The sequence below is a fragment of the Anguilla rostrata genome, chromosome 16 (assembly GCF_018555375.3).
Source record: "Anguilla rostrata isolate EN2019 chromosome 16, ASM1855537v3, whole genome shotgun sequence".
NCBI lineage: Eukaryota > Metazoa > Chordata > Actinopteri > Anguilliformes > Anguillidae > Anguilla > Anguilla rostrata.
In genome coordinates, this window is record NC_057948.1 from 28,118,638 (window position 1) to 28,144,959 (window position 26,322).

General features: G+C 37.6%; 1 protein-coding gene and 1 long non-coding RNA gene across 2 annotated transcripts; both read right to left on the reverse strand.

The window, feature by feature from the left end:
• Positions 1-220: 220 nt before the first annotated feature.
• Positions 221-4,498, reverse strand: LOC135242583 (cytochrome b5). Its single transcript, XM_064313722.1, has 5 exons — positions 4,151-4,498; positions 2,887-3,015; positions 2,485-2,511; positions 2,042-2,073; positions 221-1,554 (listed from the first exon to the last, which is right to left on the reverse strand). The coding sequence occupies exons 1-5, from the start codon at positions 4,295-4,297 to the stop codon at positions 1,464-1,466; spliced, it is 426 nt and encodes a 141-aa protein (XP_064169792.1). The 5' UTR covers positions 4,298-4,498; the 3' UTR covers positions 221-1,463.
• Positions 4,499-13,117: 8,619 nt separating this feature from the next.
• LOC135241998 (uncharacterized) lies at positions 13,118-25,593 on the reverse strand. The gene is made up of 4 exons (XR_010326191.1): positions 25,164-25,593; positions 17,588-17,677; positions 16,644-16,710; positions 13,118-16,478 (listed from the first exon to the last, which is right to left on the reverse strand). It is a non-coding gene; the product is annotated as an uncharacterized LOC135241998 (long non-coding RNA).
• Positions 25,594-26,322: the final 729 nt, after the last annotated feature.

Here is a 26,322-nt window from a genome sequence, read left to right on the forward strand (position 1 = left end):
CACACAAAAGAAACACCACCTAGTTTCTCCAAAGAGCTGGTGAATAAGCTGGGCACACCAGCACCCCAGCCGTTAGGCTGTTATTAATGGTAGGCCAGAATGGATGACAACTTCTATTTCAAGTATGCATGTTCTTACGTACAGTCAGTATGTTTTTATTTTTATATCATAAAGTGAACTGGGTAACTATCCCGATAAACACTTACATATAACAAAATAATCACTGCACCGATCTGCCATTTATTTAATCACAAAAATAAATGCATAGGCATGAATAAAATACAATTAATCTTGCATTCATCAAATCTTTACACCTAAATACTATATTATAATATGTAATACACAAATAGCAATTTCAGCAATAGTGCTCAAATAAATGCATAATTATAAATGAAAATGTCAGAGGGGTTACAATCATTCTCAATATTAAGTTATGACAGTTTATAACAACATTGCATGTAAAAAAGTACTCATTTCCATGAGGCTTTGATATTTGTTAGACTATTCCTCAAACTGGAGGCTGCCTTCAATCCACTTTATGTGAAATACATGTGCTCAACAGAAAATACTTTGTACAGAACAAAATTGCAATGCAAAAAATCCATGCTTACTGTAGAAAAGCCAGTGAGACTCACCACAAAAAGGATTCTGTTCTTTTCCAGTACGAACACTGAATGAACTAAAGGGGACCGGTCTGAATAGAATGACATATGATTCCCCACCATAACATAGCCACTGTTTTTGGTTTTGCCCTCAAGTGTAATTACATAAATTAATTCCCTTAATATTTTTTAGGTGCAAAGGCAAGTGCTTATACTGATTGAAAATTTAGAATTTTACATCAAAATGTACATGTAAATCTTCAAATAAAAACCGACACAATTTTTCTGAGCTTCTGATTAAACATTAATTTGCAATTCCTAAGATTTTCTTGATATCCCTTCACTCAACTCACCAAGAAATAAAGGTCAAACACTCCACTGAGGATTATGAAAACTTGACAGATTTCTTCACTGATGATTTCTCCACTTAAAAAAGAACACCCAAATTTGTATAGAAATGTACACTTAGAGAACAGAGAGTATGTCTTGTGCAGCTACGTTCACAAGGTTCAGTAAGAGTTCTGTTCATCAAAAATGGCACATAGGACAAGGATAAGAACACCAGAGAAAAGACAAAAGGTGAATGAATTTAGAAAAATAGCTGCTCTCAGGTAGGAGTCACAGAGGACAGCTGGTTTCTAGTGCATCTCATAGCACCTCCCACTGTCCAGGGACTGGAATGCAGAGAGGAGGTACAGGTGAGTGGGAGGAGCAGGGCCTCTCTCAAGAGATGGGGCAGTAAAAAGGGTTCATGGGAATTGGGGATTCCTCTGGTCGGTTGATGTGCGGATGTTTAGTCTGACGTGTCAAGATCTCCACAGAAAGCGAGAGATTAGATGGATGCTATGGAGAAGCCAGGACTCAAGAAGACTTGTGCTCCAGTATATAAAAACGGTACATCAGGCCAATCACAGCAGCTGCCAGGGCAGGGATCAACCATGTCTTCCATGAACTACAAACAGAGCAGGAAAAGAGGTTAAGAAATTCCCTTTAAGCCTAAAATATCTCAAATATAGCAAGACAGCAAGACATTCCAGCTTCACTATGAAGGTAAATCTTTGTGCTGGTGATGCCACAGTTGTGAGGAGTGGCATTTTGTTGTCAGCACTGATACTGTTCACCTGTTTGAGCACTTCAACTCACAGCAATACCAATAAATAAGAGTCATACTCACTGCTACTAATTATGAGTCACTATTTTAACAGTTTTTAAACTCTAGTAACAAATTATTTTGCCAGCTAGCTCCAAAACAATAGTTTCATACATAAACTAAGAAGACCAGTAAATAGTTGTTTTGCTTATTTGGGATGTAGACTAAGAGTTGGGATGTAAACTAGGAGTTCTAAGAACCTTATCTTCATGGTCTGATTATAAATAAATAAATTAATTACAAATGTTCTCTATTTCCTCACATTATGTGTGACGTGTAATGACCTTACCTGGATTCGCCAGAGGTTGTGATGAAAATGTCCTGGAGCAAGAAAAAACATTGAACACATAAATACAAAAAATAAAAAATAAATGTTCATGAATCACCAAAAGTTTGTAACCAAAAAGTCAAGTCATCATTTATTTAAAGTGCATTTCACAGATGTCTCAACACACTGTACATTTAAAAACATAAAAGATTGTAAAAGACAATACATAGTGATTGGGCAACAGTATAACAACAATAACAAAACAGCAACAACATCATCAAAAACAGCAAAACAACAAAACATCAAATCAAGGGAGGTCATAAGAGTGAGAAAAAATGTGTTTTAAGTTTACTTTTAAATATATTAACAGAACTTGCATGTCGAATTGATGAAAAAGTAATTTTGGTTACAGTGATCATAGCTTTTGTGTAGCTATATTGAGCAAATTACTTATTAATCCGTACCTTACTGTTTTCCTTATTGCGGTCATCCTGAAAGAAAAATGTATAGAAAATCAATCATTAAACAAGATTACTTCATTTCATCTATAATATGACACAGAACAGACAGACAGATCCTTCTAGCAAAAGGGGTATATATAAAGATATACTTTAACTTAAAATATATTACGGAAATCTAAAAAGTCATAAAATCCACAAGCCATTTAAAAATGAGAAATGACAAGTAATTTTAGTTTCAACGTGACATCAGACTCAAAGAGTTTGTGTCACCTCGCCTTTAACAATAATGCTCTTGGAAATACTTGCCTTGCATTAATGATTTATTAAAGCAACCCAAAGTAAACTAAGTAAAGATAAATGCAAAGCAATGGCAATCCAGACGAGAGTATAAAAAGAGGTCTGTACCATGTGCACCTCGCCAATGAAATACTGCTGGAGCATCTCCCTTGCATCTGTGGAATGGCCAACGTCTTCAAAACTCTCTGTTGCGTCTAATCCAGCCTGCTCCAGCAACACCTCCTCACCTCCTGGATGCTGAAAACAGTGAGGCTTAAATTAGACCTAGAATGCATTTCACGTATGAAAGCAGTCATCGGGACACAATACTGAAGACATCGTTCTCGTTCTGTTGGATACTGCTTTAACAAGTACTTACTGCTCACAAAAATGCTCAATTTTTTGTTGAGTCGTGTTTGGTTTGAACAAATGCATACGCAATGCTACGGCGTACACGTGTTCATGGCAAAGTAGCCTGTCTTAGCATTTTTATTTCCAAGATCTCAGCTCGAAAACGTGTAGCTAAATGACCGTTGAGAAACAACCTTAAACTCGAAGCAGAAAAACTTTACAGCTAGCTAACCATATAGGTGTCGGGTTTTGACAATGGATACTGCGCTAGTTCAATTAGTGAACACGGTGGACTATCCAAGGCATTTCATGGTCGATGCGTTTTTTTGTTCCAGATAATTCAACTATGTATTTGTAAACCATCACTGGTTATGATATACTGCTTGCTTGTTGAAGTTATTACCTTTCGTGAGGAAGCAAGAAACCCATTCTGTACTGGGAGCTAGTGTAGCGTTCGAGTGCGAGGGTTTAGTCCTAAACTCAAAGAACGTTTTCAACACTGAGAGAAAACTGTTTATTTCTCATGTTTCTATTCTTACTCGCTGGAGTATAGTTTTATACTGTCAATAACACAACACACATCAATAGTGGTAAATCATTGTAGCTATCGATACCATGTTAACACTTGGTTTACACTAGAAATCCGGCCATCCATTTGCGTCTGCAAATATAACTCACTGGATTTAACGACAGCCAACTATGGTATACGCCGCTGTGGTAAACAACATTATTGTAAGTTGGGAATTCTAGCTGATTCTATCTGTAGCCATCTTTTAAACACTATACACCACCACAGCATTATTCTCGGGCGTTAACCTTAAGTGACCCGGATACTCACCGGCTAGCTTGCTACAGCTAGGAATCCATACGCGAAACACTTAGCTGCTCGCCAATTAAACGTTCGTTTTCAGTGTGGATTGAAAGATCAGAGTAATATCGACAAGAAGCAATGTGAGAATTCTGTTGGCCAGTCCGAAAATAAATCACATGGCCTTCCATTTAGCTATCCAGCTAGCTAGCCTATCTGACTACAACTGCTTACCTCCCCCAAGAAGCTTGTGATATCATACACTTTATCGTGGATAATAAGCCAAGTATCCTTGCTCATATTGTGTTGGCTGATTTCTTCAAGTGTATAGTACTTCGTACTGCTTTCCGAGACAGTGTCTGCACTATGTTCGCAATCCATTTCGTTCCGATCGTGGTTACCGATAAATTGCACTTAAAACAACTAAAACGCTGCCTAACAAGCGTAGAGCCAGTAGTGTGCCTTCAAGTGAACATCAGCCCTCTGGTTACACAGCTTTGCGTTTCTCAGGTAAAGAAAAGAGAGAAAAGAGCTAGAAAATTCGAGATGCAGCGTGCTCTATCCCGGCCGCCGTATAATTTCGTCAGCTGACGAGATAAAGTTCTGTGGAAATAACCAATGAAAACAGCCTACTTCTATTATTAAACCAATAAAAAACACATATTAAGCGCTCCAATTATATCCACCCACATTTATCGGGCGTCGTGCTGAAGTATTTTGCGAACTATTTTCAATGTCAGTTTGGTTACAACACTACTAACTGCAAATAGACGTCGTCTACATCGTAGGCCCTTGTCGAGTGTAGAGATAAGATGCAAAGAGCTTGTGCAGACCATTTATTAACAAGATATGAGGGTACATACGTACAATATGACGATATGTTCCACGAGTGTTATTTGTAGCACTAGATGAATACCTGCTCTGTTCCACGGTTTCGAACTGCAATGAAAAAAGTTTACTACGGGAAATGGAGTGACATATTTTATGTGACAATATTATAATCGTATAATTATATAATATAATATTATAATTATAATAATATTATAATGCTCCTTTATTGTGCATGTAGAATCAAATTCATGTGGCCCTTTGGACTTGTGCTGTACCTAACATGAAGCAATGACAATAAATCCTAGACTTATAACTAGGATGACTCAGCAAAAGAAAATATAATCGAAATCCATACAAATAAATAAACATTACAATAATTAAATAAATAAATCATATCTCCAACTCTCTGACAGCTTGGAGCTATATTAGTTTGTTTCCTATAATAATAAATTAATGATAAATTTATTTTATGCAGCGCTTTTAATAGTCTCAAAGACGCTTTGCAACACAGGGAAGAAACAATCAACAAAAGAACCAGGGTACAAGCATAATTATCAAAAAAAAAAAAAAGCTTCCTTGACATCTAATCGAACTTTACAAATGATAAATCAAAAGATCACTACGGTCCATATGCCTTAAAATTTGTTAAAATGCTCCACTGTAAAATGCTTGAGATAAAAGGAATTATGGAACGTCCAATCTATTATTATTATTATTATTATTATTATTATTATTATATAAACACAGTAGATACAATTGTTTTCATATCTTTTTTTTATTTTGTGCAGTCAGTGGGATTTCATAGGTAACTACAGAACACTGTACTCTGCAGTTGGTTTGTCCTGTAATGTCAATACATGAGCACTAGATGGTAGCAAATGAATATGGCCCAAAAAGAGCACACTCTTAAAATAGTTTCTCAAAAAACATTAATCACTATACTATGATCGCATCCCTCAGTCTTCCTCAGGTTAATCTTTGTTTTAATTTATTTCTTTGTTGATGAACAAAGGAAACACGTCCGTTCCTGCCTCAAGAAAATGCATTTAGGAAGAGGTCATTAAGACCAACATTTAATTGTGTAAAAATAATATTTACACATTGAATATACATGTTAATGTGATAAATATGGCTATGTAATGTCACACAATAATTTTGGACAGATCTGAGGTTGTTTCATTCAACTGTATGCTATTTTATTTATTTATTTTTATTTTTTTAAAACTATCATTGTGCTCTTTCAAATTATGGTACTCATAGAAGTTTTTAAAAAATAATTTCTTCATCCCCACAACCATAATTTGGCATTAAGGTATTAATTATATTTTCTTTAAAATGTCTCCACATACTTGAGACCTACTGATTAATCATGCTTGATATATATTAGGAAACTGCTTGGTGATCAATTATTTTATTCTGTTGTGTATTCAGGGGTAGATTTATATAATTTGCACTTCCCAGCCAAGGCAATATGACTTCTTTAAATCATGCAGATTTCCCCATCTGGTCCTCTATCGAGCTCCCAACTCTTACTGCTCCATTCATCTAATTTTCCTTCACAGGCTTCCAGAAGCAACCTGTAGCCAGTATAACTTCTAGCCCATACGGACTTCCAGTGTTCATGGTGCAGAGCAATGATAGCAATTGGTCATCTTAATTTACTCTGTCATCATTTGTTCCTGTAAGATAATTCAGTGTGGCAGTATTACTTTCTACCAGTATCTACCTACCCAACAGGTACTTTAAATTAAAAATGCCCACAGAAGAGCTAGTATGCTTCAAGTGCCTGCAAAAACATATGCATGTGTGAGTTGTTTGATCACAAGTAGAATGTGGGACTGGACCTCAGTTTTGCAGCCAGATCCGGAGTTTGGCACAGTTCTGTGGTGAAAGGGTGTCGAGGCAGGGCAAGATGTCAGAGTATTCTAGTAGACTAAGAGCAAGCAGTGGACCTCACCAGGCCATTAATATTCCTGTGTTGTTACTTCCCTCAGAACTAATTGCTCACACTGGGGGAAACAGACATCGCTGTGCAACCAGGCAATGTGCCATGTGACATTATCTGTGCAATTAACCTGAAAGTCTGCCCATGCAAATACTGGGTGCAGACAAGCAAACAGAGAAAATGTAATCAGAATGATTTTCAAAAGCACCTTGGTCACAGTGTCAGACCAGTTTTTGTTTTTTTAGTTTTTTGAGGGATGGTAATTTTCAATAAAATTCATATTATTATATTTATGATTCTTTCTGAATTATGTGGCACAGTGGTGCAGTGGGTAGCACTGTTGCCTCACAGCAAGGAGGTCCTTGGTTAAAATCCTGGCGGGGGCCTTTCTGTGTGGAGTGGCAAGGTTTTGTCATATCTGTGTGGGTTTTCTCCGGGTACTCCGGTTTCCTCACACAGTCCAAAGACAAGCATGTTAGGTCAATTGAAGAGTCTAAATTGCTCCTAGGTATGAGTGTGTGTGGGTGTGTGTATGTGCCCTGCAATGGACTGGCGACCTGTCCAGGGTGTATTCCATCTTGCCCAATGCATGCTGGGATAGGCTGCAGCACCCCCCATGACACTGACCAGAATAAGCGGGTTAGGTAATGGATGGATGGATTCTTTCTGAATCACATTCCTATATACAGCTTAATTTTAGTTGCCCCTGTGTTATAAAGTTGTATTTAAATTCATACAGGTTGCATACCATACATCGGATAGTCTAATTCAGTGACACAAAATGAGTAATGCACCAGTGCTTCTCTTGCACCTCCTCTGTGTTCACATCAGCATAATTCACCTTCTAGATACCTTTATTTTACTCTGTATTGTGCTGACAAGTGAGGCTGATTGTTCTTCTCAGATTCTGATATGGTGTTTGTTTTCTGTTTTCAATGGATGTGAATGAACTGAAAGCAAACAAGGTACATTATGTAAGTGCTACTCCCAAGACCAGTTAAAGATTACCACTAGTGTATGAACATAGATGGGCATGAGCATGTGTGTATATTGGGGGAGGGCTGGTGAATGGGGATCTATCTTTCAATTTTCTTTATAGCTGCAGACAGTTTAAGACCAAATGTGATCTCCAGTCAATTCCCTTACATCCCATTTGTTACAATTGAAGCTTTCTACAGTTGCCTTGTGATTCTCTCCCTCACCTTAGATTAGACTGGTAGAAATGAACACTAGGATGACAGTGAGGGGATGTACTGTGTATGTTAGAGTAGCAGATGAACAGTGCTATTTGCCTTGTGCCCAATAGTGAAGACAGAAGAAGATGTGTTCTAACAGTTATCCAGCATGGCTTGGGTTTCAATCAATTCCCCTCTCAGTCAGTCAGTATCTTTCCTACAAGGCTCTCTGTCATTCAATGCTTATCCATTTCACCCAAGAGTGGTCCATTATTGATATTACAGTGATGGGATGCCAGCAGAGGAGTGGAGTGTGACTGACAGGACCACTGTGTTGGCATCATTCTGTTTCCCAAACAGCCACGCCACTCGACACATCACACTGCAGTCTTCAGAATGCATCCCAGTGAACATGTAAAGGGGTGCAGTCATCACAGTACTCTTTCAATTCTAAATATGTCTCAGAATCCATACCCCCCCCTCCCCCCCCATATTACATATCTGTATCTCTGAGCCTAACTGCAACATACAGCTTTGATATTTGCATTGCCATATAGAAATGGCGGTAGAATAAATGCAAATATTTATAGCAATAAGAAAACAGGGAAAATATTGTGAAATATAACTGAAAGGGAGATCCCAGAGAAACAACGAAAATATTAAATTTAAGGTGCAATTTTCTACATGAACTATGCAGGGGGTAAAAACTTGTTACACAAGGAGACACTATTGTGACACTGTGAGAAGGGAATTGCATAACAAAAGCATAACAACCTCTATTGTGTAATTAAAATATTAAAACCAAATAAAAAGAGAGTAAGAGCCCACTTTAAGATTATATTAATCTTAAAAATAGTGAAAAAAAGCATACATCCTGCAGCAGGTTGGATACATGATGTATACGGATGTTGTTGTATCTATTGTCATCACAGCAGTACACAGCACGTGTGTGTCTTTCATCCTATTTACACAAAAAATAATTTTTTCTCTTAATGATTAGGCCATATACACAATGATATCTGTTACAACATTGATACAAAACAACGCAAGTTAAATAACACAGTGTTGTCACTCACATGTCAGTGGCATGCTTCCCAAAGTAATTTCATGTAATAATACAAAAGCACGCTGAGGGACTCTTGAGTAGAACATACGTCCTCCCATTGCTTTTCCCTGCTGACGCATCTGGGTACGGGTATTATTGGTGAAAATAAATGTAGTGCCATCCATGGCCTGAGCAAGAGCTCTCTGTGGTATGAGCACTCATGCACATGGGGTGCGTGTGTAGCATGGGGATCATATCAGCAGGCACTGAGTCATCAGCAGTAAGACCATACTTTGAGTGGACCATATCAGCGTCAGCGTATAATCACTTGATGAAATAAAAAGACTGAAGCAACCATACAAATATTGATAGATGGAGTCTGCTCTGCTAATCAAAAGCTGTTGTTGATCTGTCTAGCCATACCGCTCATCTGTTCCCTTTCAGTTGAAATTTACTTTATCAATGACGCTTCTGACTTCAAACCTCTATCCTCTTAACCAAATAAGCAAACACATGGCATTGGCTGTGCTGGTATTCCCCAATGCCATTACAACACATGCCACTAATGACACAATAAGGGTACGGTCCTCATTAACCAAGATCAGTTAATAAGCCTATAAAATAAAATTAAAAAGCAGTCGAAGAAAGCTCCAGTGCCTCTAAAATGAATATTTAACAACCAGTATAACTAACTCAATAGTTAATTTGTATTCCATACTTGTAGCCGCAGTATAGATTAACTAAGATCAGTCATTTGACATCTATATCAGCATCCATCAGTCAGGATGGCACAGGTTTCTTATACCACCTATCTGAAGTTAAATGATAGCTATTGTTGTGAAAAAACGGAATAAAATGTGTTTTGCGCAACTGTGGTTTCCAGACGTGTTGCTGTGATTCCCAATGACTGTTTTCATTAAAGAATCACCTCCTATATCTCCAGAGAGTTTGGGCTGGGAATGGATCTTAACACAGAACACAAAGAGGAGTCTTTGAAAAAAAAGAAAAAAAGAAAAAAGATATAAACTGATATTCCCAGGATATAATATAATAAATATATAATATAATAAAATATAATATAATATAATATATATAATATAATATAATATAATATAATATAATATAATATAATACAATATAATATAATATAATATAATATAATATAATCTGTTATTTTCATTATTTTATTAACCCTCATTTACTTTCTAAACAGACATTCTGTAGTGGTAATTATTTTCTGGACCAGAGAGCTGAATATACTTCCCAGGAAACAAGACTGATATCTGTGCTGCCTTCCTTCTGCCATACAGAATGATGCATTCAATTTCAAATGGAATTATTCATAACTGAGTGCAGTTCCAATGCACAAAAAGCCAACGTGTAGTCATCTGCTCAGTTGTTCAGCTGTCACTTGTGCCAATCATTGCGCATCGTCGCATCGTATCCTGTGCTACTCCGCAATTTTCAAAAGGAGGAAAAAGTATTTGTTGCAACAAGACCAGCAAGGCACCTGCAATTTGGTTAAGTGGAGAGTTTAATTGTTTTTACACCGAGTTGTCCTTCTGTAGACACTCGCCTGCTGTGCCTTCTCTTTAAAGCTGCCTACATTAACGACATTATAATGTTAAACACATACCAGTTAAACTGGCACAACCTTCTGTTCCACACAAATACTACATACAGCCTCTCAATATGACAAAATAGGCAAAGAATATTTTGTCAAAAACCAATGATACAAATAAAATGATACTTAATTTTTTAGTTATTTATTTATTTAGTGAATTTTTTTTAAAAGCTACTCGTACTTTATGCCAACAAAGTTGTATTTAGGAGTAAACCTGGTAGCCAGTGTTTTGATTATAATTTGGCAGGCATTTGAATGCTTTAAACATTTTAAAAAATCTTGCCTGCCAATCTAACCTAATGTTAAAATAAGACATTCTGGTAACAAAATGCTGTCCACAATCAGTAGCCTACACCTTGTACTGCTATGGTTATTTAGGGACCCAAAGGAAAGCTTACTGACATTTGGACTCTGCATGGAATCTCTCCTCTTTCTTCTTCAGGGTTTATCTGTGGGATTGGAAGGCCTCAGCTTGTAGCCTAAATCCAAGCACTAAAGGGACTGGGGAAATGGCTTATTTTTAACAAATGCTACCTAGCCAAATCCTTGCTGTAGAAAACTGCATAAAGTGCATGTCATGAGATGTGATGCGAGTACTGACTGCAGTCTAATCCTGGCTGTAATTTGCTTAATTAAGGTAATTTGGGTAAGGAATTATATAACCTGGTGACCCACATGGCTTGAAAATATCATGCCTTTTCCAACAGATAGCTTGAAATATCATGCTTCTGTCATAGAAATTTTGAGCTGAACCTAGCTACTCACAATTCTCAAACCGTTTCTCCATCCACACTGTGCTCGGATAAATCACCACACTGTTCTGGGGGTTAGTTTCATGCATGAGTAGTGGTCTATAACGCTCTGTGTCTCTGCTCATGCGGCTGTGCAGACAACAGAGCTGACAAGAAAGATCCCGTGTCACTGCTGCAGCCGATCACGCCGTCAACCTCTGAACATCTCCATTAAGCCTCACATCCAAGCTTGCTCCCTACAGGTTGCCATTGTCAACTGCATTGGCAGAAAAGAGTTGCCACCACCCTCTGCTGAATTTTATTAAAGAGTAAATGAAGCAAGGCAGATACGTGATTCTTTTCTTGGTCCAGCTAAATGAAAGAAGGCTTTTAAAAGCTACTCTAACACCTCCTTCAGTGCAGGCCAACTGTATTCACACACATCATTTCCAAACATAAATAGTCCTCCTGCCTCTCTTCTATTTTGTAAGCCATTTTACAAATGAGTCAATCTGACTAAATTGATCATTAGTTTGGTGACAAAGTCACTATTGTATGTCCTTTGTTATTTTTCATGTTCTTCAGATTAGCAGTGTCAAACCACACAAGATAGAATCTGTGCATTGAGTCTGCTTTTTGTACATATGTGCTGCACTGTAAAATGCAAGATGTACAACAAACTGCAAACTGCTCTGTAAACACTGAGCAGCAATTTGACTGTTTCAATCTCCCTTTGGCATTGTATTTGATAATTCAACACCACAGAGCAGCTTTTATTCTTAAAATCATCAATGTTAGCACTATCATGCCTCTTTTGACAGAAGCAGCCAATCCAATGTCCAATTACTACCTTTTATCATGTGATACCCAATTACTCATCAAAATTACCCAAAATCATGTAGACAAGTACTTCTGTGTAATAGAAGGTTCTATATTTCCAGCACACAGGGCTGAATGTAACAACAGAAACAGAAAGAGCAAAATGGTTTGACATTAAATTAACACTGTTAAATTAATCTGCAGCCAAATTATTCTGACAACTGACATCTAATATTCAATGGAAGAAAGAACTGCGGTCACAAACACAGACACCCTGTCATTTTGCATTGCAAATGTTTGCACTGACATGTTTCTGTATAAACTGCTTTGCATTTACATTGCTAAACAAAAGGTAAAATTCCAACACACTGAATACATTTGATTTGACCTTTGGAAACATAGTGTTATAATCATTTCAAGAGGGGAAAGAATGGGGAGAGAATTTAGAATTCAAAGAGGGTTCAAGTCACTCTCTTTCTTAAAAAGCATTCAAACAGTATCAGCTCAGCTTGATAAATAGACCCTGTCTACTACAAATGTTTGGACAATATACATTTAATTTGCATCAGAAAAATAAATTCAGAGTAGATGTTCCTTAATCTGTTCAATGGAGCAATGTTGTGTAAATACAGCCAGCTGCAAAATATTAATACTTTTAGAAAGATTAGCCAATCAAAAGCGGGAAATGAGGCAAATGGTAAATGGACTGCAGTTATATAGCCCTTTTATGCAAAGCGCTTTACAATTGATGCCTCTCATTCACCAGAGCAGTCAGGGGTTAGGTGTCATGCTCAGGGACACTTCGACACGTCCAGGGCAGGGATTGAACCGGCAACCCTCCGACTGCCAGACAACCACTCTTACGTCCTGAGCTATGTCGCCCCATAAGGCGTATTTGCAGTCTTAAACTGGTGTGCAGGGGTTATTTTGACAACCTCCACTAAAACCAACAAACTCAATGTACTATGCTACACAACATTCTGGTGAAGAGAAATCAGATCAAAGTGAAAATGTTTAATGACAGCCTTTAATGATTTATGTATGCAAACTACAGAGAACCCACCAATCGTTTTGCAATGCAAGAGCACACAATATTAATCACATATTGTTAGTACTGGCTGATGTGTACACAGTGTCACATTGGACAAACACACAGTAGCTTCATTTTCTTTTTCAACCCACCATATTACTGTGCACCACTTCAAGCTAGCTACTTGTTAGTTTCTGGACAATGTATGGACCCTTGCACCATTATATAATATAACCGAACAAAGCATCATCATTTTTCATCCCATCTTCATATTTTCTGTCAATCTTTTAAACTTTAATTCAGCAAACATTTCAATCAACAAATAGTGAAGAAGGGTAAATGTAATGTCTGCTTGGTTAAAGCTGGGTCATTTTGTCACAAGTGATAGACACATGACATAGGTCTGAATATGATAGCAAGCGATGTGGAATGGTTTTCCTCTGAAACAAGTTAATGCAAATGAGCAAAAACTAAAAACCAAATGAGGCAAAATATCAGTGATGTTTATGGACTGTGTGACAGTACATCCCCACTACAGCACTCACATCTTTCATATTCCCATGGGTCCTCATTACCACACTTTGTGCACTGGTATCATGAATCAAGGGTCACACATAAATCAATATGATACCCCCTGAGGATCTGATCTGTCCAGGAGGTCAGTAATCAAAATAAAAGTTCTATGTCAGCACCCAGCCTCTATGAGTCACATGTATGGGGTGTCGGGGGTCAGTGTGAAATCCCCCCAGATGTGCTTCCTGCTAGCCATCATCAGCAGGTTGTGACCCTGTGGGTCCCCACCTATATAACCGGCACAGAGTGTGGGGGTTCTGTCTCTGTACACTGCAAGGTCCTTTGGAAGCTATGATTGTTCCAGTAACAGAAGAGCCCTTGCAAACTAACGCAAAAAAATAGTGCCTGAACAATTGCTATACAGTATGCCTTGTTAGCCATTTAAGTCGTGACCTGGGGGTATGGAACTGGCACAAAGGTGTGACCTCCACCTACCCCAAGACTCAGCAGAGTAAAGGAGCGGATGAAGAAACGGAAGGATGTTTGTAGTAATTAAGCTTATGTTACGCTGGGAGATCATCATAAACATATGAAACAAATGGTTTATTCAGCCTTTCAACTATTTTAGGGCCCTATTTTTGCTGTCCAGGCACAATTGTCAAATGCTAGTGGTAACTCGAGGCCCAGGCAATCTGACAACAGAAGCACCACTGGGGACAAGGCAATCTGAATAGACCTAAACACTTTTTAAACGCAAAAACAACAGGTATCTGAAATTCTGCTATTTTGGGACATTCCCAAAACACATGCAAACATGGTTCTCCTGAACCCCGTTGACAAGCTTGGCAAGATGAATCTGAGATGAACTTCACTGGAAATGAGGGTTGGCATAATCTCTGTGAGAAAATTTTAAATTAATGTGCCGTTAGAGGCTTTCTGAGGAAGTGAAAATATTCTTCCAACACCGAAGTTATGCAAATTTACTTCACATTTATTGTAAAGATAAGATATAAATCCAACTTCCGTGGGTAATTGCTGTAGGACCATAGAATGTAATGATACACCTCCAGCACAAATTGCTTAACAAAGTCTAAGATACAAAAAGAAATATAGCAAACCAGGATCACTGAACATACACATATAATCTATTGTATGGATATTTTGGTTTTCCTAGGGACCATAAATGAAGGAATGTGAACCAGTAATTAGTCAGTTATTTCTCCATAATTGGGAGTGTGTGTGCAATACAGGAGTAAGCCTACATGGAGAGAATGTATTAATTGCACCCCACATTTGCATCAGTAATAATGGCACCCAGCTTAGAAAATATAAGATGTAGGCAATACATTTTGTAAGGTCTTCACAAAGACTGTTTGGAGACAAAAATATCTGGGTGAAGCCAGTTATTTGTAGCTCTTAGCAGAAAGGCCCAGTAATAATGTTGAAAATTCAGGTAAGCAAGACCCCAAGATTTAGGGCACGGTAAAACAGACAGAGTGATCCTAGGGCACTTTCCATTACAAATAAAATTAGTTCACAGTGCACTAAAAATAAAAAAAGTGACTTGCGGCAATGCATTCATTTTGACTGCTTCCATGCAAAGTAACTTAAAGACCGTGTTTCATGTCCAACTTTAGTTTTGAAGGAAAAGTGTCATAATTAAGTTTTTAAATATTGGCAATATTATAACAATTCATTATCCCAAGACAGATCAATCTGTCAGCACATGTAATAGTTGAAGCAAAGTGAACAGCAAATTAAGAGTTTTCGGAATATTTGAAAATGAATCAAAAACTCAAAATATGAAAATTCAAAATGAAAAATAATTAGCAACAATTGTCTCAGATCTCCCGGTAAGTTTATGAGAAACAGAAAGGAACAGACAGTTAAAAGAATGGTTTTATGAAACCATGCCCGCAGTCCACTGACAGCATGGAGTGTATTGGGGAAAGAAACAAAACAAAGAAACAATGGAAATAAATCTCTCATTAAGGAACATTATGTGGTTGCTAATGTGGTGCATTGTTGCAAAGGCTAGTGAAATATTTCAACTGGGGGTCTGTTTCACGCAGTTCTGCTAATTATAACATTACAGACACAAAATAAATCACTTCATTATTAGCAATTCAGAGATAACTAGACATTTGATTTTCCCTTATGTTCACTGTAATATATTTGCTACGCAAACATTATTTTTGCAATGATATCATGTTTTTACTTTTATCTTAGATTCATTCTCGCCTGTTTTTATGATATCTCTTTATTCATGTCGGCCAAATATAATTTTTTATTGCCACAGGATGTGACAAGCAAAATACATGCATTATAGGAATTCCCTGTTTTTGGGTTGGCTGATTACAGGCTTCAGAATCTATATTTTTATCTTATGCAAACTTTTTTTTTCCTTGTTTCAGTTTATTTCCAGTTTCAGTTCTTTTAATCTTTTATCTTACATGTTAGAAATACGTAAAATGTCATATGTATGTGTTTTATGTATCTTACGGTATTTGCCAACCGTGTTGTTTTCTCAACTAAATTGCCCCACATGTAAAGTGTAACCGAACATGTAAAGTATACATTACATGCCCCCGCCAAGGCGTAACTTGGCGGGATGGCATACCTGCCATCCCAATATATGGGTGTGTAACTGAATGTAACTGAACTGACTTAGTAAGGCATGTGCATATTTACTCACATTTCCTTCCTCCTTACTGATCCTCCAGGGATTCCTGCGGCTATGAAAGGGTGACGCGTCAGAGCTGTGCTTTCTTCCGTCAGGCGTGGTGCGTCCTTTGCTCTGCTCGTCTCTCTTCTCTCTCTCCCAGAGAGTATCCCATGGGAAACGGCCCCTGTGGAGGAGCCATGGATGTCATCCGGATGCTGCCTCCACTGTCTCCCCCTGACAATTTCGTACAGTCTCCCCCTGACAATTTCGTACTGTCTCCCCCTGACAATTCCGTACTGTCCACCCCTGAGAATGTGATACTGTCACCCCCTGGCAATTTGATACTTACCTGGGCACTGGCATCCTGTCACTGCGTGTCATTATGTCCCTGCCCTGGATGGCATGCGCTTCAGTGGCTAGGGAAAACAAATACAGGTGTTCTTTGGAAACAGAAATTTGTAAATACATTATAACTTTGTAGCGATTTTTTTTATATTTGTAATTTTTTTATTTGAGATGTTCTAACTATTTCATTTTATTTTGTCCCTTTCTAACATTTAACACTTAAAATGAAATATTTATGACAAAGACTTTTTAAATCGCTGACCTTCCTGTCAGTATTGTTTGGCACTGGAGATTTTCTATTGCCCACTGGATACAATTATAGGCTGTGCCATTCAGAATGGACATCACTGTTTTGAGCCTGAGCAATCTCACTAGCTGACCACAACCAGGAGTCCATAATAATAACAATAATTACTATAAGATGAACATTATTTCCTCCCAATACTTGCTCAAATACTGAAACCCACCACAAACAACATCCCATTGCTCAGTCAGTCATTTGTGACTGAGAAAAGTGGCCATTTACTACACATGTGACTGCTTTCACTGCTTGGCAGTGGTAATAGTGTGTGAAGCAAGTGTGAAGATTCAGTGTGAAGAGTTTTATTACCCGTAGTGTGAAAGTCCACAGGTAACCTACTTAGGGGAGGAACACAAGGCAAGAGAGCCAGTCAGCAGTGCAGACATGCGCACTGCACTGTCGACAAGAAGAAGGCAATGTCATAAACAAGACGAATGCAGGCAGGGGACATCTGGACAAGAAATAACAGCAGCCCAGGGGGAGTTGTGTACCAAGAAATAGCAAGGATATTATACTTAATGGGTGAGAAATGAGGCAGCCTATTCCCCCAAGCCCAGAAACGGACTTGTTATGCTCTGATTTGCTTGTTAGGAAATGACAAGCTCATACATCACAGACATATTTTAGGAAATAACATATAATGTTACCTGTCTGTGGCTGGCGGTGCCACCTTGCACATGGTCTCATTGATATGCTGCCAATCACTTTCAGACTCTCTGACATTCTTTCATTGAGACCTGGAAATAAATAAAATTAAAAAGAACAACTACTGTATAGACCCTGACCCTCTCCTGCCTTACAAACACAGGCCATTAAAACTAGAAGTGCTGTAAATATAGAAATATTTATTGACAGCATTCCATTAAGAGTGATGAGCGAATGTGTTCAAAAATATACTGTAGCACCTAAATGGTAAAATTAGTCTAAACATAGATAGATAGATTACAATCTCAGGATTGTAATTACTACAGAGTAAATATTTCCAATCAATTAAAAAATGGTTAAGGAAATCTAAAATTGGCCTTAATATGACTAACTCTGGACAAAAGAAAAGGCTCATCATTCTTTTTTTAAAATTCTTACAGATGTTTTTGATTGGGAAAATGCTTGCCCTATTTTTCATACATGGAACTAGCTTGCTTTTTTATTTTTGTAAATTGGGACTCGGTCATTACTTGGGGTACCTTATGTAGATTGTTCTATTTTCATCCATCCATCCATTATCTATACTCACTTATCTGGGTCACGGGGGGCGGTGGGGGGGGGGGGGGGAGGGAGCTGGAGCCTATTTCAGTGTGCATTGAGAAAGAGGCAGGAATACACCTTGTCTATCGCAGGGCACACACACCATTCACTCACACACTCATGCCTGTGGCCAATTTAGAGACTCCAATTAGCCTACCCACCTAGGTGCTTCCAATGAAACTTTTATAATTTACTGAAGTCAAGGATACTTGTATTCTAAAAGTCAATTCTGGGAGTGCACTGTATTTTCATATTGAATCATTCATTCGTAATTTAATGATGGAAAATTCAGTAACCTAAAGTTACCAATTGCCCAAGGTAGTGTAAGTTACAAAGCACTTTTGGCACTCACTAAAGAACTTTCTCTTTGGAGTTGTTTTGCATTTAAAGTTGACATGACATTTGACCAGTTTGGGTCATGTTCCTACTGACAAAGATTTGATACATGGAGTCATACACAGTGCTCTTCATAATGTTAGGGAGAAAGACATATTTTCTCTTGGTTCGGCTCTGTACTGCCCAATTTTATATTAGCAATCAAACAATTCACATGTGGTCATAGTGCAGATTCTCAGCTTTTATCAAAGGGTGTTTTCATAAATTTAGGTTTCACCATGTAGGTTTACATAACTTGTACATAGCCCCCTCCCCTTTCATTATGCAAATGAAAGTAGTCATGTTTAGAACTTTGTCACTATGTAATTTCTACATGGTGAAACCAAAATGTATAAAATTGCCCTTTAATAAAGAGAATGTTTGTTTAATTATTTTATTACAAATATGTCATTGTGCCTAATATTACAGGGGGTACTGTATGTTCATCATAAAAGCGGGGGGGGGGGAGTGTTTCTGAAGTTACATAAGCTCCATTTGTCTGTTACAACACTCCTGTGTACTGGAACCTGAGGCATTTTGTTTAATATATTATAATTCCTGTAAGCTCTAACAGTTATTTGGGATAACTGGGATTGCAGTGGCCTGCAGGTTGAAACGGCTGTCCGATATCACAGCCAGGATTGCCTCTGTTTGACTCAGCCAGAGATATCCCTTCAGCTCAGAGTGGAGAGAATGCTGCCAGCTCCCTGTTGCCCTGCCTTCACAGATTATACACACAGGAGGAAGATCCAGTCTGACATAAGACGGTATCCTGGTTGAAAACTTGCCCCGCACTGCATGAGCCAATCACTACAAAACAAGCAAGAAATAAAAAGAAATAAACAAAAATGAAAATGTAGGAGATGCTGAGAGGGAGAGAGGTGCAGTCCGTTGACATATTTAAAGGTTCAACCTCTTTTCCATTTGAAAGACTGAAAATATAGGATCATTTTTTCAGGAGTAACGCATCCACCCAAGCTCAGCCTCCACATCATTCACAGGGCCTGGGAGAGAGTGAAAAGTGATGGGCTCTACAGAGGTACTTGCACAGGCAGAAATAGCACAATGTTTTAAACAACACTGCAGCCAAACTGGGGCAGCGCTGTGATTAATGCTGAGAAAGGCCAAAATAACTCCAAGGAAATGTGGCTAACACCAATAAAAAACTGGAACACTTGCTATGATTAATACCAAGAAAGACTGGAACTCTGCCCTGGTTAACACTAAGACAGGCTTGATAGCTGATTATCATTGTGCCAGACTGCAACTTCCATATTTAACTAATCTATTCTTGGCAGACAAGGCATAAGCCATTTTGTGAGGAAGACAAAATAAAAAGTTTCCTATAGAAAGACCTGTATGTGATTGGAATGGTGGAAGATTGGTTTCGGAAAATTACGCAAGGATGTCAGGCAGGTCACTCCTGCAAGACTCTTGCATTGCAAAGATATTCCGCACAATTTCCCTGCAGGATAATGGCAGGGAATGGATAAATGTTCTTTTACATGTTTTCTGCAAGGTTTACGACTTAATGGGTGCACTAGATCATTCAGCTATTTCAAAGTATATGTTCTTGCAGAAATTTATTTGGCGCAATTAAAAATGTACAGTTTCATGTCCTGCATAAATTTTACTAGGTTCTGTAGCAATAATTAAAAAAAATCAATCAGGTTTAGATCCTGCATGGGTTTACCCATCTTGCAGGAATAACAAAAACCTGCAAGTCCTCACCTACAGGAATTTGATACTTCTGCACAATGCCTACATGACACCTCCACAATTTATTCATAAATGGCAAACATTCTTGTAGGACATTTTTTTTATAAGAGTGTAAGATTTTCTTGACCGTAGTTTGCAGTACATCTTCAAAATCCACTTTATCAGAAATGCGTCTTTTCTGACTGATTAATCCAAAAATATTTGACAGCATATTACTCTCATATTTCCCTGAAATACAGAGCAACAAGAATATCCTACTGGATATCCATTTGATGTATTCAAGGTGCTAGAATGCACAAATTAGGAAACCTCAACCAGCCTCAACCTGGCTGACAGACATGCCTACAAATCAGTGGGCAGTTGTGAAAATGATTAGAATTAGCTGGAGGATATCTTGCACAAAAGTGATGCTGAAGGGCAAATGTACTGACATAATGAATATCAGATAAAATTATAATAATTGCTTGCATTCTAGAGATTAGTGCGTTGTTTGGAAGAATATTTATGACTGTTACAATATGTGTAGAATTATCTTTGAAATCAATATGTATCTGCAATGCTTTGGTGGCCATTAATGTATCTGAACTACAGCTTACATTAATGGTTTTCCTGTTCCATCTGTACTGCTGAGACTAGCTCTTCCTGTTACTCATGCTGTACGTAGCCATGTGTTATTCAAGAATCCACACAGAAGACATCACCATTAACTTCATCCCACAGGGACTTGTAAATGATTTGTGTATTTCAAGAATGAGAGGGTATTTTATTCAGTAGAACTGGCAGTATTGTTGGTCATAATCCAAAACAAATGATCGGTAAACCAATCAGCACAAGGCAAATACATTGCGCAAGTGATTGCATCGTACAGATTTAATGAGCCGTATGTTTGCTCAGAACTGTGTCTAAAGATCTCTTTCAGACCCACGTTCTTTTTTTATTCAGATTGAACTAAATAATAGCCGAAAATACAGCAGGTAAATTGGCTTCAGGGACACTGGGACATTCTTGTTGTCTTAATATTTATTTATTTATTTATTTATTTATTTTATCATAATTCTATGCCATTTTGTTGTGAGATTCTGCCCCATGGAGTATGAGAAATTATTATTTATGAGGTTTTAGATAGTATCCTACTTCTTAATTTCCTTATGATTGCTCCCTTTATGGTCCCATTCAGCTCTCATGCATTCATAATCAAATCAGACCTTAATATTATCTGCCATGCTGTGGGTTAGAGTCTGATATGCAGTGGGACTGAAAATGAAAATGAACTTGTCAGTTACCTTAAAACCAATGGCCATCATTCACTCATGAGTAAATAGTCCGTATTACGATCCGTATTTAATCTGTTAACATTCTGCAAACAAAACAATCAATGTCTGTTTTGGTATGAACTCAATCAATCTGATTACAAACAGCATACTGTAACTACAAATTCACTCCTGTCTAATGCTGGTGCAACAAAATGACTTCAATAGTAAAAAGAAGCTCAATGTCACTTTATTGCTGTACCATGAAAACAAGTGTACTGTTTTAAAACAAAATCTCAGGGGAGTTTATAAGCATAGACATTAATTATGTGCAAAGGAATTACATACAGCATGCCTGATATAAAAATACACCAACCACAAAGGTCACATTACAAAAGGAGGAGTAAAATTAAATTCTGGCTGCATCAATGTGCACATTACACTGGCAGTATTTTCCCCTGCACATAAATTAGAGCAGCGCAAATTAGCGAGCCAGCCCTGTTCTCAGTTGGTTAACTCACTATGTAATAACAAAACACAATTTTCTTTACATGCGATTGCTGTACCCAAAGGCCTGTGATTCATCCACAATAAATTCTAACCACATTTTGAGGATTATTTCTCTGGGCAGAGTGTGGATGTTTAGCCAGTTTAGATAGGTGCAAAACAGGGCGGCTCAGTGGAGACATCACTTTATCAGAGCATGGCACTGTTCACCCAGACCAGATTACAGACTAATCAACCACTTGCAGGCTTATCTCCATCATACACTTGTTCTGTTATATCTACAGCGCTGGGATTGGGCGAAATAAGATTACCATTTGGATATGCACTACGGATCACTACTGTGATCCAGTTTGAGGCAGAATTTGGTGTCAGGGTGAGAATGGAGTTCCTCCTTTTGAAACTGCAAAATCTGAGAATTTCCTGTTGCCACAAGCAAGTAGAGGGCTTGGTTGGCTTCTCCTGCTGTAATGAAATACCTACTGAACAGTGCCATTTTCCCAGCAAAGTCACATGGATATGGTAACTTTGAGATAAGGTCACCACAGCATGCTGTAATTCTGAATATGCGTTTGAACAGGTTAAATTTGCCCAGATTTAAATTTTCCTGCATTTCGTTGAACTCTCAATGATAATTACTGTGCCCCCGGTCAATAGAGCCAATTAGAGTTCCACTCTCCAAAAGAGATTAATGAATGCATTTTCAATGAGGAAATAATGAGACTAGGAAGAAGCTGAAGAGGTCAATTTTGACTCGCCCTAAAATTAGCATGAGACTTGCGCAGAGAGAATGCAAAGAGTATGGGCCTACAATACGAAAGTATTGCATCTGTACCTTGGCTAAACTAGTAGCAGATGGATAAATGATTAATGAAGTATCCAACATCAGCTCACACAGGCCGAGAGTCCATAGAGAACAATAATTGATTAAATCAAAACATGAAATAAAGTGCAATGACCTAAATGAAGCACACAAAGAGAAGTTTAGAGAAAAAGGTTTCTGAACCTTAGTGCCTACAAAAAAAAAAATCAGAACACATAAGGATCTCAACAATGATCACATGATGTGAATTTAATAAATGAAAACAGTTGCCATTAGATTTATGTACATACATAAATATACATAAATAATTACGCAGAGAAGATACAGTACATTGGCTAATATATAATTAGAATATTTATATAACTTATATTGCACGTAGCATGCCATAAAGAAATTATGAATGTGACACACAGATACTAACAGTAATGCGTATATGGCACAATACATAGCTGATAGACAACTAGATATTTAGAAAGTATGCTATGTGTCACATTCTTCTTTCAGGTCCTGTGTGCGCAATAGATGGTTGCACTGAGTCTCATGCTGAGGTACAGGTTGTTCCAAATTTGGGCTTGAAGTTCAGATTTCAGAGGGGCCCACTTGTGTTTTTAGTGTTAGCTAGCTTGGCTGTTTGATTGAAGAAAAGCAACAACTAGGAAGAAAAACAGACCCCTGTGAATTCACTGGTGCCATTTGGACCATTGATTTCCACATGCTTATCAGGATAGAATCAGCTGACCTCCCAACAGAGACAGTAACGGTCTTATCTTAAACCTGTCACTCAGTCTTACCAGCACTCCCATACTTTTTAAATGTCAAATTGTGCTTTGAGTCCTACATCTGAGCACATATTGGCTTTACTGTCAGTCTTTTAGCGCTCTGAATGAATATCATTTTCTCTTGTTAATATGTATTGTTAATCACTTGGGCTTTTAATTCTCATTCATTGTGTACCTGAAATAAATATCTTCAATATTTTTTTTAATTGATTTGTCTTCTGAGTACTTATCAAATCATCAAATCATTTATCACATAAAAAGCTGTACTGTTATTTTTCATTTTGAAGGTGATAAATAATTCCAATGCATAACGCAGGAACATGTTCTGTATGTGTTTCCTACACATATACATACTGCTTAAAGGGTAAAGCACCACATAACAACATCCCCAAATGTTATTAGACTAATTAATTTTGGTCTAGAGGTATTTCATTAAATTAAACTGAAATTGTTGTCAGAGGTGATAGGAAGATTCTTCCCAAAGCCAACAACCAGAGCACTCTTTGGGAAATTTGCTTTAGCTATCCAGACTAGGAAATTGAACGTAAAATGTGCAGCAGGTGCATAGGAAGAATTACTTTCCCAGATTAGTCTATATTTCAACAAAACCATTGTTTTTATTAGCACATAACTTCTCATGGGTATAATTTGCTATATATTGCAGCTATCACAAAAATGACGTAGGTGATCATTCTGAAGACTGTTGAAAAAGGGAGGCAGGGCAAAAATAGGAAGCAATTTGATCTTTTAGGGATTAGTTCTTGTATTTATTTCAATAAAAATATGTTTTTAACTGTGTAAATCATAAAGTCTTCCATTCTTCCATTTGGCTGGTTTATTTAATTTCCTATAATATCTTGCATATCCTTTAAAATATGGGCACAAGATTGCATTGTGAATGAGTGAAATATATTTGGGCATGATGCACTGTTCATTTTTCATCTTTTTTATTATTTAGTTATAAAAAAGAGTTGATCAATTCATTACACCTTACATTGTTTACAAAGCCTTTCATTGTTCAGAACAGGCAAAAGCCAAACACTTACAGAGGCTCATTCTCAGTATACTACTGGGTGTTCAGTGATAAAAAATTGTTGTATTGATATGAGATGAAAGTACCCCTGTATATCATATTTCATTCGCCGTACGATAATGAATTGGCACATTCATTCCCATTAGCCTCTAGGTCAGTGAGAGCCTGCTTGACTTATATATTCCTACAGAACAAAGCTGTCAGTCTGCAGGAAGCGGGGTGAAAATCAGATTTACTCAACGAGAAAAAGGGCCCATCTGCTCAGATCACTTATGCAGAAGTAGTCATTGGTTCAGCTGTCTCTCTTCCTCTGCTCCAATATTACCGCAGTAAAAAATAAATGCAAGGTATGATTTTTCTGCCTCTAATAAAGTATTAATATAAATACATTGATAAAAAAAATAAGTGTCTGACACCAAGACAAAGAAATGCCAAGAGATCTGGGCCAAGATCTGGCTCCTGTTAAATATTGGAAATTCAGATTTTTTTACTCACCCTTTGCTCTGAAATGTGCCAGGTGTGTTAACACATGCCTTCCGCTACGACGCACAATTCCATTGGTTCAGTGAACTTCACAGGCAGTCCCCTCGGTTGTCTGAATGAAAGGATGAAAGAGGAGCAGTTGTGATATGGTTTATCTGATCCTCTAAAGACTGTCTTACAGGATTAAAAGCTGGCAACCCAGGAGCATACACAGCAGTGACTTTTTAATCTTTCTACCAGGGAGTGCTGCCATGGCCAATAATGACGTACTACTTCCTGGATTTTTTCTCGCTTGTACAGAATCACATTGTCTCTGGACATTAAATAATCCACTATGAAAATGAACAACCAATACATACATCCATTAACAGAAGAGTACAGACTACAAGCCTTGAAAGGACTTCTGGCACCAGGCATTTTCATGCTGGCAGGCAAAGAAATGCAATTTTATAGATAACTATTCTCTCCAATGTCATTTCAGTAGAGAAATCACTATTTTAAAGTAATGAAGAGCCCTCTGTGACAAATAAGAGGGCGAAAGGATAACACACTGTGTAGTGACATTACATTAAAGGGAAATGTTAAAATTGCTGCTCGTGGAGATTAAGGAATCTCAAACAGAGAACGGGCTGACATAATGAGCTTCACAGATATGTAGTCGTGATTCTGAAGTGAATAATTGCTCTTTTAAATGACTTAATTTCCATTGTATAAGGATATACATGTTCAGCAGATGTCTTCAAATGTTGGGCACACAGCAGGGGGGTTGGCTTGCCACTCAACTGATGATCTCATTTCCTGGCAGTTTTTCATCCTTTTTAGTAAATTTATATCGCTGATATCAGCTTAGTAACTTGTTCACAATGAAGGGAGGAGGAGTTGTACAATATTTTTAAAGAAGAATTATAAAATGTGAATGACTGACGTGAATTCTCATTGTTTTCGTGCCAGATTCCTTTAAATAGCCTGCTTCCTACATCCAGCAGAGGAGCACAACCTAAACCAGACAAAGCCAAGTAATCACCCACATTTTACTGCTCATGGGTAATGATGAATCATTTATATTATCACAAAAACAGTGAAAATAGGAGATGTGAACCTGTTACAATGGAATACAGAACAAGTAAATTCCAGTTTCTAAACTTGAAAGGTTGAAATAAATAGCCATGGT